Raw genomic sequence first — 13,752 nt, 5'->3', positions numbered from 1 at the left:
CACTTCTTCCTTCAGGCTATGGGGCTTCTCTGGTTTTGTCAGGGCTCTGGTTAGGCATCTGTATCCTGCCCCATGCTCTCCCAGGCCCTGGCTGAGGCCATACTCCAGACCGAATAAGCTTCCAGAACCTTCTACCTGCCCCCACCAGCCTCACTTCCATGGCAGCTCTAGACGCTCCTGCTGCCACACCCTGGCTTGGGGACTCTGCCCTCCTTGGGGGACACCACGTGGCCTGTCCATCATCACTGCCATTATGCTCACTGGCCCCAATCAGGGCTGGCCCCGGAGCTCAGTCAGTCTCCTGGACTGTGTCATCGATCCCCACTTAACTACACCCCCCATACTGAGGGGCCGGACGCCACGTTATGGCCACTAATATCCCTGTAAGTGATGGCTACTTGCATTGTTCTCATGTATGCATTTGTAAAGCCGTGAACAGAAAATCACCTGGATTTTCTTGGTTGGAAATCTAAAATTTTATTGGCATGGGTTTGTAACTTTAAACAGACCCACCAGAACGGGAATGCAGAGCAGCATTGCTTAGTTCCAAACTAACCATCGGCAGCCAGGAGCCACTTTGTTGCCACACCAACTGTGTGGGTCCCCACAGGGAGTCCAGTCCCCCTTCGCTCTTCCCACGCTTGTCCTCTTTCCCTTTGGGGCATAGGGATGCGTACTTAGGGCCCAAGTACTGTCCTCTGCACAGGGCCGGTGGTTCTTGCTATGAGACATCTGAGAGTCGTGGTCCCACGCCGTTTCTCCTGCTCACACCTGTTTTCCTTTGCCCTAGATGCATCTACTCGGATGTGTCAGTGTGATCTAGTAGAACAGAACTCCGAGCTTTACTCCCTGATTCCTCTAAGTGATGTTCTTCCCTTAGGCTGGCGATTGCACATCCTGGAACATAAATTTCCCTTGTCTGGAAGAAGAAGGAGTTGTATCTGTCCTGCATATTTCATGGAGTTAGGACGCTCCAATATGAAAGCTTCTTAAACAACGCCATGTGAATAGACTGTATTGTTTGCGGCCCATCAGCTGTATTAGTTCTCTATCTGTAAGCCGGGGTGCCCCCACACACAATTCCCAGAGAGATGAGAATCTATCCTATTTGAAAAAATCTACCCCTGGACATGCATTCATCTCTGTTGTTAGGAGTTTCTCCTTTATACATAATTGAAACCCGTCTTTGAGCAGTTAAAAATTATTTCTCCACTTTTCTCTCTGTAGACAGCAGCTGCTGACCCGGCATCGTCCGTCCAGTCAGCAGAGCTATGAATCATGTTGAGTTCCCCTTTTTTTCTAGCATCTGTGAACTGCTCTCTCCCAACAGCAAATACTATAAATACTAAATTACCAGCAATAACACAGCAGAGGAGGAACTGTGTGTGCTCCCTCTGGCTGCAGAGGGAAAAAGACAACTTCTCGATGTAATATACATTTTCTTGACTTTTCATACCTAAACTAAAAATGTTGATGACAAAGTAGCCATTTTTGTAAAGAGCTCTAGTTGAGTGTTTCGAAGATGCTGACTATTTTCAAGACCACCAGAGAGTTTGGAAGGCGGGATGCATACTGCCTGGGGCTTTGTCCTCTGTGCTTGTCCCTCTTCCTGGCCTCGCATGGCCCAATATCACAGTGCCCCGGCCAGTGTATTCCATCCAAGTGCAATAATACAAGCTGCACCTTTTTTTTGGACTTCTGCTGGCCTGTTTTAATTCCTCTATATAAATGTGATTTTTCAGAAGTTGATTTTAAACACTTTTCATGCTCTTCATCTAAACTATTAATTTTAATTAAAGTTGTGTTAATGACTAAAAAAAATAGTGTTTTTCCTTATTTTAAAATTTTATTGATTTTTTTTTAGACAGAGGAAGGGGGAAAGAGAGAGTGAAAGGGAGAGAGAGAAACATCAATGTGAGAGAGACACATCAGTCGGTTGCCTCTTGCACACATCATGACCAGGAACGGAACCCACAACCTGAATATGTGTCCTGGCCGGGAATCGAACCTGCCACCTTTTGGTGTATGGGAGGACTCTCCAACCAACTGAGCCACACTGGCCAGGGCAGGTTTTTTTTTCTCTTGGATAATTGTACCTTTCTTCCTTGCTAGAGAGAGTTTGGACAATCATCCCCACCACCCCTTACCCTTTGCCTGAAGTTGGAGCTCATGGTTTACACATTCCCAACATGTCCTTTCACTGTGGCCCAGACAGCGTTTGCTCCTCCAGATCCCCCCGGAGTGGAGGCTGTGGCTCAGTGTCCCTGGGCCCGGCCTTTTCCCAGTGACAGCACTTTAGAACCTGCTTTTCCTGGATGATGTCCCTGGGGAAGCATCTGCAGCTCCACCACTGGAGGCTTTCCAGCCATTCCCCTAAAGCTAATCGAGAGGAAAATGACAAGTGAGAGAGCAAATCCCCAGCCTCTGGCACAAGGGAAGGTTTTATCAGTGTGATCCTTACTTACTTTTCCTCTGCCTTGTATTTCAGGAGCCAGGAGGATTCACCGCCCCTGCCTGCCCCTTTGCCCTCCTGTGAATTGGAATTTTCTACTGTGCTTTCCTGTCCTGTGCAGCTCACTGCTCTCTCTCTCTCTCATAGGTCAGCAAAACTGGTGCTGAGGGAGCTGTTCTCGACGAAGCTAAAAATATCAATAAGTCTTTGTCTGCTCTTGGAAACGTGATCTCTGCCTTGGCAGAAGGGACAGTAAGTGATCCTGGCCCCTTCTATTAAATGATATTATGAGAAGTCGCCTTTTTGGGTCTGTGTGCCCTTTGCCACACACTCTAGAGATTTGCTTGTTTTGGTTTGGAAGGGACAGAGGGAATCCTGGTTGTGAACACCTTGCTTGCTGGGGGATCTGGTCCATTAAAATGTGTGAATGGAAATGCTAATTTCCTGTGACCCAGGTCCCAGAATGGGCATGCTAAACTTTGGCAAGATCCAAACACCAGGCAACAAATTCTTTTTTTTTTTTTTAAATATATTTTATTGATACTTTACAGAGAGGAAGGGAGAGGGATAGAGAGCTAGAAACATCGATGAGAGAGAAACATCGATCAGCTGCCTCCTGCACACCTCCCACTGGGGATGTGCCCGCAACCAAGGTACATGCCCTTGACCGGAATCGAACCCGGGACCCTTCAGTCCGCAGGCCGACGCTCTATCCACTGAGCCAAACCGGTTTCGGCCAGGCAACAAATTCTTGTTTCACACGTGTTTCTAAGCCCAGTGTCCTCAAAACTAACTTGCTTGCCTCTGTGTTTTTTCTTTGAATGGGCTGTCACAACTAATACTTTTTCTTTTCCTAAATAGAAAACACACGTGCCGTATCGGGACAGCAAGATGACTCGGATTCTTCAGGACTCTCTGGGTGGGAACTGTAGAACTACTATTGTGATTTGCTGTTCTCCTTCTGTCTTCAATGAAGCTGAGACCAAATCTACATTGATGTTTGGACAAAGGTGGGTGTGGTCTTGCTACTCATGCTGGGACCTGGGTCATAGGAGTGGCAAGGGGCTAGTGTCGGAGAGGAAATAGAGAGAAGAGGGCAAGTAGCTTGTTACTAAATTGCATCAAACAGGTGATCTGTAAACTTGAGGCATCACTTATTGAAGCCAAAGGAATAATCATGTTTTAAAATAATGGGTAGGAATATGCCAAATCAAAGGTATGATGTTAAAAAAACAACACTAAAACTTACGATAGATGTGATTGTTGGTAATTTAGTGGAGTGTTGCTTTTGTTCTTCTTGGAATTAAGTCTGAATCCTAGGCTCTGGCCAGGTAGTTCAGTTTGTTAGAGCATCATCCTGATATGCCAAGGTTGTTGTGGTTTGATCTTCAGTAAGGGCACATATAAGAAGCAATCAATGAATGCATAAATAAGTGGAACAACAAAAATCCATCTCTCCCTCTCTCTCTCTCTCTGTCTCTCTCCCCCTGCCTCTTCCTCTCTCTAAAATCAATAGTAAAAAGAAAAAAATTTGCCTCTCAGGTTCACAGGTTTTCAAAGGTATACAACTTACGATTGGTAACTAACTACCTTTAACTCCAATATTTAAAATTCATTGCAGAGGTGCTGATAGCACATCAGAAACTTAGATGAATGTAGAGTAGTTGCATAAGTATTAAAATGGGGGGAAGGAAGCCTCGTACTAACCCTGGGGTAGTAGGTACAGAATATATGTTGAGGAAAGGGCAAAACAGCAGCCACCTTCTCGCCTTCAAAATGCACGTGTGAGATTTCCTAGATGTCTGGGCAATGGTAATAGGCAGGCAGCAGAGACACCTCAGTAACCCTGAAACAACATTCACGTGTATGGATTAATTCATACCATCCTTTCCTTTCTTGTCCGCCCCTAGGCCAAACCTGCAGTCATGGTCCCTCCGTTCTAGGTGTTAGCCCCATCCTCCCAGCTGGTGACCTCAGTGCTAGTTCCCAGAATGCATGGATGCTATGGATTTGGGTGATCTGAGCATCTTTAGGGCTCAGTGGGCTGAGCCAGGACCTCCGGTTGGGAGATGTGAATTCCACTGCTGTCATTCCCTTTAATTCGGAACACTTGTGTGATCTTTAGACTAGTAACCAGCTCCCTGTGGGCTTTAGCTGCTTCATTTTTAGATGGATATACAGAGCACCCCCTCTACCTTCCTCCCGGGAGTATGTTGTTTAGTTATACTCACGAAATAGTTTAAGATCCCTAGAGAAAGGACAGATGGGGGTGGGCATTCTGTATGGGAAATTGTGGCTTGTTTAAACTGCATTAAACCCCAGTCATTTCCTGAGCCCTCAACAGAACATAGAATTACAAAGTCATGGCACCTGTGGGATGTCTAAATAAATAATAGTTACACTGAAATGTTGTAGACCTAATATCTTTTAAACTGGGTTTGGGTCCTTTACTTCCTCTCAGATCACTTCCTTGATTAGCCAAATGCTTAGCTCACTGGATGGCAGAAGGATAGCACCTTCTTTTATAAATGAGTATTTATAAAATAGAATGCTATGCTGATCACCCTGCCTGCCCTGCTCCCCCAGCTTCTTAAACTTAAGCTTTAACAGTTTCTTCTGAAGACATGTGTGAGCAAACCAGCACCAACTGCATTTAGAAAGGAAACATCTCTTTACAAAAATTCTTACCTGCAAAGCAAAAATCACTGAGCCTTTGCAAGCCAGAGTCGTGCTAGGGCATTGAGCTGTCTCCCTCGAGGTTGCTGCTGTCAGTGGGCACTTGCAGCTGTCTATAGGAAGAGTTTAAGGAACAAGTCCAAATGGTTAGTTTCTTTCTTCTGATCTTAGTGAGATAGTCACTATCATAGTCATCATCGCCGGCACTTTTTATTAGGGCCTAGTCATGCCAGGCATGTCAACATCCTCCTAGAAATTTTTCTCAGTATGAGGAAATTGAGGCTGAGGTTCAGAGCCATTAGGAATGGTGCCTGCGACCACACAACTGGTAAATGACTAAACATGTCGGATATCATAGGGTGGAGACTGTATTATTTGACTCGGAGCTTCTTACATCCAGGGTGCTGACCTGGAACCTTGATGAGCATGGGCCCCTGAGATCAGTGTCTCCAGGTTTGAAGCTAAGTTCTGCTATGACTGATTCTCTCTCTCTCTCTCTCTCTCTCTCTCTCTCTCTCTCTCTCTCTCTCTGTCCTCTGTCAGCCTCGCCTGTAGGAAGAACTGTAATAACACAGTTCTGAGAATTGTTGGGAGGATTAGATGAGTTGCTTCCGGTTTTACTTAGCACAGGGCGGGCATGTAATCAGCATTCAGTGATCTCAAGTTCCCCTTTCCCTCCATCTTAAACAGTCTGCCACAATTGGATGCGCTGAGGCTTGGGAAAGGCACGGTAATGTACGGGGTAGGACTGTAATATGATGGACAGGACCAAATGATGTGGACTTAGAATTAAGTTTCCAGAATGAATGATTAAGTAAATACTGCTGATAATTTGGGATTCCAGGCATGCCAATTATATTTTCAAGTGAAATAGGTTGGCCTCTACTCTTTTGTCAGGGTCATCTGGATACTGAGCTCCATGAGGGCAGGGACTAAGTTTATGATTGACCTCAGTTGTCCCAACAAGAGCCCAGCACCAGTAGCACACACTAGGTGGTCAGTGAATAGGTGTTTATCAAATGAATGAACAGATGAATCTAATGCGGACTGTGTAGTATTCATAGAACATAAGGGCACTTGCTGAACTGTGACACCATTGTGTCCAGAAGTTTGGCTGTGTTTAGATCTGGTTTGTTTTCCAGCCTATAATTAGAAATGTATGAGGTTTTGTTCCATGCCCTCTATCTCCGAGTTACTTAATGGATTCTTCAAGGACATCTAACTTCTCTGTGGGGCCACTACCTGCTTTATTGTTAAATATATGCATTGAACCCAATTACACAGCAGACACGAGTCTGAACATCGGATTAGACATGGCATCTGATAGCTAATGAGATTAAGCACTTTGAACTCAGACAAGACTGCCGGGCACATCTCAAATTCAGTGTAATGAGTGTTCATTATATTCTTGTTGCAGGGATGGTCAAACCTTAGGGCAGCATGAGATGCCACAGTTATTCCTACGCAGTCTTTCAAGGACAGGAAGAAAGTCCATGTTTGTTGCTAGGCTATACTGTATTGATGCTCTGAATAAAGCAATAGTATATCCTTTGAAGCAGTAGGAACATGGTATACGGTCCACAGGGGCCCGAGGGCAGCCTACCAAGTCATCACTCTCCAAGATTCTAGATTAGGTCCTGGAATTTAAAGGGAAAAATTCCCTATGTCTGTTTCCTGCTTTCAGTGAGGAAGCCTGGCTCCTATATGGTCAGGCCTGTCCCTTTCAGTCCCGGAACACCCAGCATTGTGCTAGTTAAGCAGTAGAAGTCCTTCTCTGTGTCCTCAAAGAGCTTTGAATTTAGTGGAGGAGGCAACACGTGAATTTCCAGACAGCAGAGTGTCAAAAAGCTGGGCTCTGCGGGAAAGCTGGACAGCTGAGCGTTCCTGCTGGAGGGATAGGGCACTCAAATTAGAGAACTCCCATTGATCTTTTATTCTTCTGGCTCCCAGCCTTTTATTTTTCAGTCTTCAATTACTCTTCCCACATACTTTTATAGCACTATTCGAAAAAGATATTTATAAGTTTTAGGAGTATGAGCTGAGAGGGAAAAAGAAGACATATGTTGTCCTTTAAACAATAAGGAATAAAAAAAAGAAGTATGAGCTGAAATCACCCAATTATCTGGGAAGCCTATTTAATGGACTTTGATTTGGGGTGGTAATGAGGGAAGAGGGAGCCCTGAGGGGACAGGCCAATCAGTTTAGAGAATTAGCACATCTTTGGCACCAAGAGTTTTGATTGATCCAGTATGAATAATTTAAAGGTTTATTTGTATGTGGAATGTGGAAGAATTGATAATTTAGGGAAAGTGATATTCTTTCTTCTTTTCCTGATGTGTTCTTCGTTTTTAATTGCATGCTCAGTTTAGTGGCAGCTGGATCAGGCAGAGCAAATGCCTGAGTGGGGTGCATGCAAAATTCATGTCACCAGAGAGTGATAGCAGGTTCCCTGCAGGGCTGGAGTGAGCACTTTGGCCAATGCAGACACTTGAATACACTTTTGACATAAAATGAAAAAAGACCCAAATCACACTTTGCCGGGCCCTGTTGCTGAAGCACCATTATGGTTAATTACAGCTCTTGAAGGGACAGATACTATGGATGACAAGTTTGAGCTGAGACCAGATTCTCATCCAGGTTGGTCATTTCTTAATGTTTCTTGGAGACTAGAGCTTTTCAGAAGATAAAAATTAAAGCTTTTAATTTCTCCTTCCCTACGTCCCCCACTTACAAGCAGGGAAATGGCCTTACCAGGAAATGGGAAGGCAACTTGTAGCAGTCACGTTTCCAGAAGAAGGTTAGGAGTTTTATCTGGGAACTAGGACTCAGAGCAAACTGAAAGGTGTGACAGTTTTTTTTTTTTATTTCTTTATTGATTAAGGTATCACATATTTGTCCTCATCCCCCCATTCCCATCCCAAACCCCTCCCCACGCATGCCCCCACCCCTCTGTTGTCTGTGACCACTGGTAGGCTTATATGCATGCATACAAGTGCTCTGGTTGATCTCTTCCCCTTACCCCCACCCTCCCCTGCCTTCCCTGAGGTTTGACAGTCTGATCGATGCTTCCCTGTCTCCAGGTCTGTTTTTGTTCATCAGTTTATGTTGTTCATTATTTCCCCTAGATGAGTGAGATCATGTGATACTAGAAATACACTTATAAGGTGTGACAGTTTTATGTGTCAACCTGGCTAGGCTGTAGTAGCCGATTATTTAATCAAGCACTAACCTAGGTGCTGCTATGAAGGTATTTTGTAGATGTGGTTAACATCTACTACCATCAGTTGACTAAATAAAAGCACATTAGAAATCTTGCCATTTGCGACTACATGGATGGACCTTGATGGTTTTAAGTCAGACAAAAATTAACAAAAATCATGTGATTTCACTTATATGTGGAATGAAAACAAAACAAATGAATAAACAACAAAAAAATAATAAAAACCAGGCAGATAAAAGATGGTGGTTATCAGTAAGGGGGCTGGAGAGAGGGTGAAATGGTAAAGGGAGTCAGCTGTGTGGTTACGGGTGGAGACATTTGGTGTGGTGAGCACAGTATAGTGTGTACAGATGTCGAATTATAACGTTGCATGCCTGAAACTTAAATAATGCTGTAAAACTATCTTATCTCAATTAAAAAAAAAAAAAAAGTAAAGCACATTACCCTCCATGATACACCCAATCAGTCGAAGGCCTTAAGGACAAAAATGGGAGTTTCTCAGAGAAGAGGTTCTCCCCTGAGACTGCAGCATCCATTTCTGCCTGCGCGCCCAGTCTGCTGGCCTGCCCTATGGCTCTCAGACTTGCCAGTGCCACAATCATGTGAGCCCAGTTCTTTAGATAAGTAAATAAGCGTAAGAAATGCAAGCTATATCTTATATATCATAGGGTATATGATATGTATATGATATCTATCTACTTATCTATCTACCTACCCATCCATCATCTTTCTCTATATCTGTCCTGTTGGTTCTGTTTCTCTTGAGAACCCTGACTGATAGAGAAGGCTGCTTCACCACCCTCTCCCACCCCACAGTGGGAGGATCTCAGTCTCTCTCATACATACTGGCACACCATTCACAGTGCAGAATCACACATTACAAGATGTACCCTGTGCATTGCCGGTGTGAGCTTGTCTAGAGCTCCTTGTTCAAACGCCAGCACTGCCCTGAACATCTGGAGAAGGAAGGAGAATGCTGAGAACAAGAGGACAGGAAAGTGCCAAGAACAAGCGTCTTCCTGGCTCTTCCACACAGGACAAGATACTTAGAAGAAGCTCCAATTATACATAGTCAGTATATTATTTAGGACTGACTATGGCCAGAAAGTACGAGTATAGGCAATTTTTGAGGAATTAGGTAGAGATGGGATTAATCAGGACGCAGAGGAATGTGAACCAAGTGGTTCTAGGACTTCCCTTCCTCTCCAGGGTTGATTCACGTGCCCAGCTCTGAGGACGCCTATAGAGGGTCGTCATGTATGGGGACTTAACCTCGCTGGTGGAAGTGGACACGGTCAGCAGTCTTAGAAGCCTGGCCATGTGCTTCTGAACATGTCAACCACAAATTCAGTGAGAGAGGGACCCAGAGGTGCTGGCGCGGAAATAACAATGCTGCTCAAGGGCAGGGCAGCAAGGTCTCCCTCATCCTGTTCCTTAGTGATCACGCCCGCAGAGTCCTTTTCTGGCTTCACTGTCTCTGTATGGGGGTCTGGGTGGAAGATGTTCTGTGACCTCTGCCCTGTCTGCTGTGCTTGGCTTTCCTTCTCCAAAGGTGGTTAACATTCATTAGCTTTGAGGTCTTTTAAAAATGGGGTCCTAGTTCCCTCCCTACTGGGAGAAGATACTTGGGCAAACCTAGATTATCTTATTACTTAAGTGGTGTTTCTGAAGCATGTTGAAACAAAGAAAATGACAAAACAGATCTCTGATAATTATACTTTCAAGAATTGGCTCATTTGTGCTTAGTCCTGCTGTTAGGTTATAAACCTGAGATTAATGAAGGTTCTTTTCCTGAGTGGCCTTTGGTTAGGAGTTGACTCATTGTATGCTGTGGTTATAACTGTGGAGCAGGCATTTATTGGTGCATCTTGGAGCCTCTGGTTGAAAACCTGAGGGCTTTGGAAATGAATACCTAGGAAACTTTTGTGCTCCTTTGTGAGTGATCAGGTCACGTTGGATTAATCAAATGTCGCAGTGAGACTGACCCATCGACGCATAAAGAGCATTAATTTCTTGCCTCTTTCCATGCAGGGTCACTTTGGGTGGCTGTGTCCCCAAACTAAAGACTGTCACTGCTCCCAGTGGGCAGCCTGCTTCTCTTAGCTCCCTCCCGCTGGGTCCCCTCAGTCCAAGGGTGGTAATGGCTCCCCATAACTAATGTGGGGTATGCATCATCTCTCATTATTTCCCAACACTCTCCCCATACCTTTGTTAAACTCGTCCAAATCATGCAGTATTGGTGGGCCATCAGGTTCTTACCAGGACCTTGACTACTACAGGAGTGGAAGAAAAAGAACTTAAAGGAACTTTGAAAAGGAAGACCAGTGACACCAGGGAAGCCCTGCTGGGTCTGCTCACAGACACCCCCTTCTGGCTGGACCTGCCTGAGTGTAGCTGAGAGGCTCTCCTCTTCTCGCTCTAGTGTCATTAGAAATCCTCAAGAGAATCTTGGCGATTTAAAAAGATTAGTAGCCTCACAGTGCACCCTTCAATGTCCGCAAGCATTTTCAGCCACAGGTTACTTTTCGCCTTCTGACTCACTAAGTGGATAATGGGTAATGGATGCTGCGGTGTGTGTGCTTGTGTCTGAGGAACATCCACGGCACCGTCTGGGGTGTTAGAGGGCGGGCGAGAGTGCCGGCCGGGCACAGACTTAACGTAGTAACACAACTGCTGCTGTTTGAAAGATCAGTTGAATCATGACTGGGGACCACAACCTCAAGCTCAGTGAATGCGAGAGAGAATTATACTAATTCTTAAGTGGAGTCTTCCATTGAAATTGCTTAACTCCTCTTTTGACAGTTGGGTTATTTAGTTGTCTGCTGTAAGAATTAATCTTTGGAATGACATCGGTAGCGCTGGTGAGCACTGCTGAATTTCCTTCACGGAAATAGAAATCCTGTCCAAAATGTCATTTGATGACAACAGTAATTAACCTGAATCACATCAGCTCGTGCCAGCAAGTATGACAGTACAAGAACCAGTGGGAGTTTAAAATAAAAAAGGTAATAGCAAATAAAACAGGATATCACATACTTTTAAACGAAGTTTTTACCTTAAAAAGTGAGTAACAAGTGGGATTCTGCATGGACAGTTTACTTTTTGACTAGACATGTCTGCTTATGTGTTCATGTATTTTTTATTTATATTTTTACTAGAGGCCCGATGCATGAAATTCGTGCAAGAGTAGGCCTTTCCCCCGGCTGCCTGCACTGGCTTCTCTCACAGAGGGAGGCCCCACCCACCCGCCGCAGCCCGCCAGTTGGTGGCCTGGGCCTCCCTCTGTGGGGCTATCGTGGGGCGATGGCTGGGCCCCCGGCCAATTGCATCTCTCCCACCTTGGCTGGCCTGGTGCCAGTGGGTGTCATAGTGTGGTCCCAGATGGTTGTCCGGATGGTCGTTCGCTGTTTGGCCATTTGGTTGATTTGCATATTATGCTTTTATTATATAGGATTGATTTCAGAGAGGAAGGGAGAGTGAGAGAAAGAGAAACATCAATGATGAGAGAGACTCATCGATCAGCTGCCTCCTACACACCCCTTATTGGGGATCAAGCCAGCAACCTGGGCATGTGCCTTGACTGGGATGCCAATCACGACCTCCTGGTTCATGGGTCAACACTCAACCACTGAGCAACACCAGCCAGCTTTATGTGTTCATTTCTACATGTAGCTAGTTGTCATTTTGTTTATTTATTTTTTAGTATAGGCTAGTGCTGCCATTGCCTTTGCTCTCACCAGTAGGTACCTTGAGTTATTGCCCAAACATCTGTGGCGTCTTCCCCCCACCCCGACCCCAGCCATATGTTCTAGGAGGTCTCTATATTAGGAATGGAAAATTGGTGGCTTTTAGACATGTTTGTTAGTCTCACACATTATTTTGAAAAATTGTTACAAACTGAGAGACACAAATAAAAATCTTGATTTCTGACTTTAAAAAATGGGATGACCTGGGAATAGTGGCCCTCCATTCCTCTGTGGCAAAAATTGGCTATGATGGGGGCATGTGCCCCGCAGGGAGCCGTGGTTTCACCTGGCCAGCCGTGCTTGGTTAGTGACCTGACTGGCCCAGGAGGTGTGAGTAGACATGTGTTCAGCACATCAGGGGTGACTTCAGGTAGTGTGAGGAAGAGAAATGGTATGTGTTATTTCGGTCTGTGTATTATTCGAAGAGAAAGTGCAAGCTCTAAGAGGCGAGAGGCCTTGTCTCATTTGTCTTGGTATATGCCGTTTTTCATACATCTTAATTGAATTGAAAGGAAGCTCTACTTAGGAAGAGGAATCTGTAAGCGGTATGAAGGTGTTTAAAGGAGAATATTGACTATTTGAAAAAGGCTTTAACCATAAGTTAGGGCTGAGAACACAGATCAAGATGGAGACAGGGAATAGAGAAAGGTGACCCTGAGAGACAATTCCAATGAAAATCCACTGGATTTAGAGATTGAGAGGCGGTAATGAGGAAAAGGAAAAGGTGTGTTTGGAGCCTGAGGAGTAAGCAGTGCCATTAATAGAGCCGGGTAAAAGGGTGGTAGGTGAAAGCCTCAGGGTCCCTCCTGCTCCCCAGTCCCAGTCTCTTGCCATGAAAGGAATATACGATTTAGCTAATGCTGATGGCTGTGCTTAGTCTTTCCCTTTCGTTTCTAACCCCAGGGCTAAGACCATCAAGAACACAGTCTCTGTGAACCTGGAGCTGACCGCTGAAGAATGGAAGAAGAAATACGAGAAAGAGAAAGAGAAAAACAAGACTTTGAAGAATGTTATCCAGCATCTGGAGGTGGAGCTAAACAGGTGGAGAAACGGTGAGGAGCGGAGAGGAAGAGCGGGGCACAAGTGTGTGCTGCTTTTCCCACGGCAGTCGGCATCCCGGGGCACTTGGGAGAGAGCGATGATGGGGGAGCTTGGTCCTGTCTTACAACAACCTGTGTAACTGGCAGATGTTTTCTCATTCCCAGCAGAGTTCCCCACCCCACCCTGTCGCTTGGCTGATGTGCGTTCTTAGGGTGGGCAGGTGACTGTTTGCGAGGTTGCCTTAATCTATTTCCAATGAGATGCCCCTCTGTCTGTTACTCTAATTCACCCACTGGAAGCCATGTCTGCGGGTCAGAGGGCAGCGCCTGAGACTTTGTGGCTCAGATTGCTTTCATCAATGAAAACTGTCCTTCTCGCCTATGCGAGTTCTAGAATTGATTTGAGGTTAAAGTTGCCTCTGGTAAATATTTGCTTTTTTTCTTTGTCCTTTTCCCCCATTTCATTTTCATGCTCTGCCTCTTCAGAGCCAGAAATAGAAGGCTCCTGAAAGCTTGGCGCTAAAATGGAGTCTTAAAGGCTTGTTTCGTGACTCGTTTTTCTTTTCCCTCAAAACAGTCTCTTTGGTTTGTTCTGCTGGAAGAAAATATCTCAGGCAG

General features: G+C 45.1%; 1 protein-coding gene across 2 annotated transcripts in view; it reads left to right on the top strand.

Annotated features, from left to right (window-relative positions):
* KIF5C (kinesin family member 5C) overlaps nt 1-13,752 on the top strand; it is a 174,902-nt gene that overhangs the window by 97,572 nt on the left and 63,578 nt on the right. For both annotated transcript variants that reach the window (XM_080668529.1, XM_080668530.1), the window contains exons 9-11: nt 2,600-2,704; nt 3,314-3,462; nt 12,998-13,146. In XM_080668529.1, coding sequence (XP_080524655.1) covers nt 2,600-2,704; nt 3,314-3,462; nt 12,998-13,146 — 403 coding nt within the window. The remainder of the gene's footprint in view (nt 1-2,599; nt 2,705-3,313; nt 3,463-12,997; nt 13,147-13,752) is intronic.

This window comes from Plecotus auritus, assembly GCF_963455305.1.
Source record: "Plecotus auritus genome assembly, chromosome: 5".
Taxonomy (NCBI): domain Eukaryota; kingdom Metazoa; phylum Chordata; class Mammalia; order Chiroptera; family Vespertilionidae; genus Plecotus; species Plecotus auritus.
The sequence above is the reverse complement of the archived record's forward strand: the minus strand, read 5'-3'. Positions and strand labels throughout refer to the sequence as shown.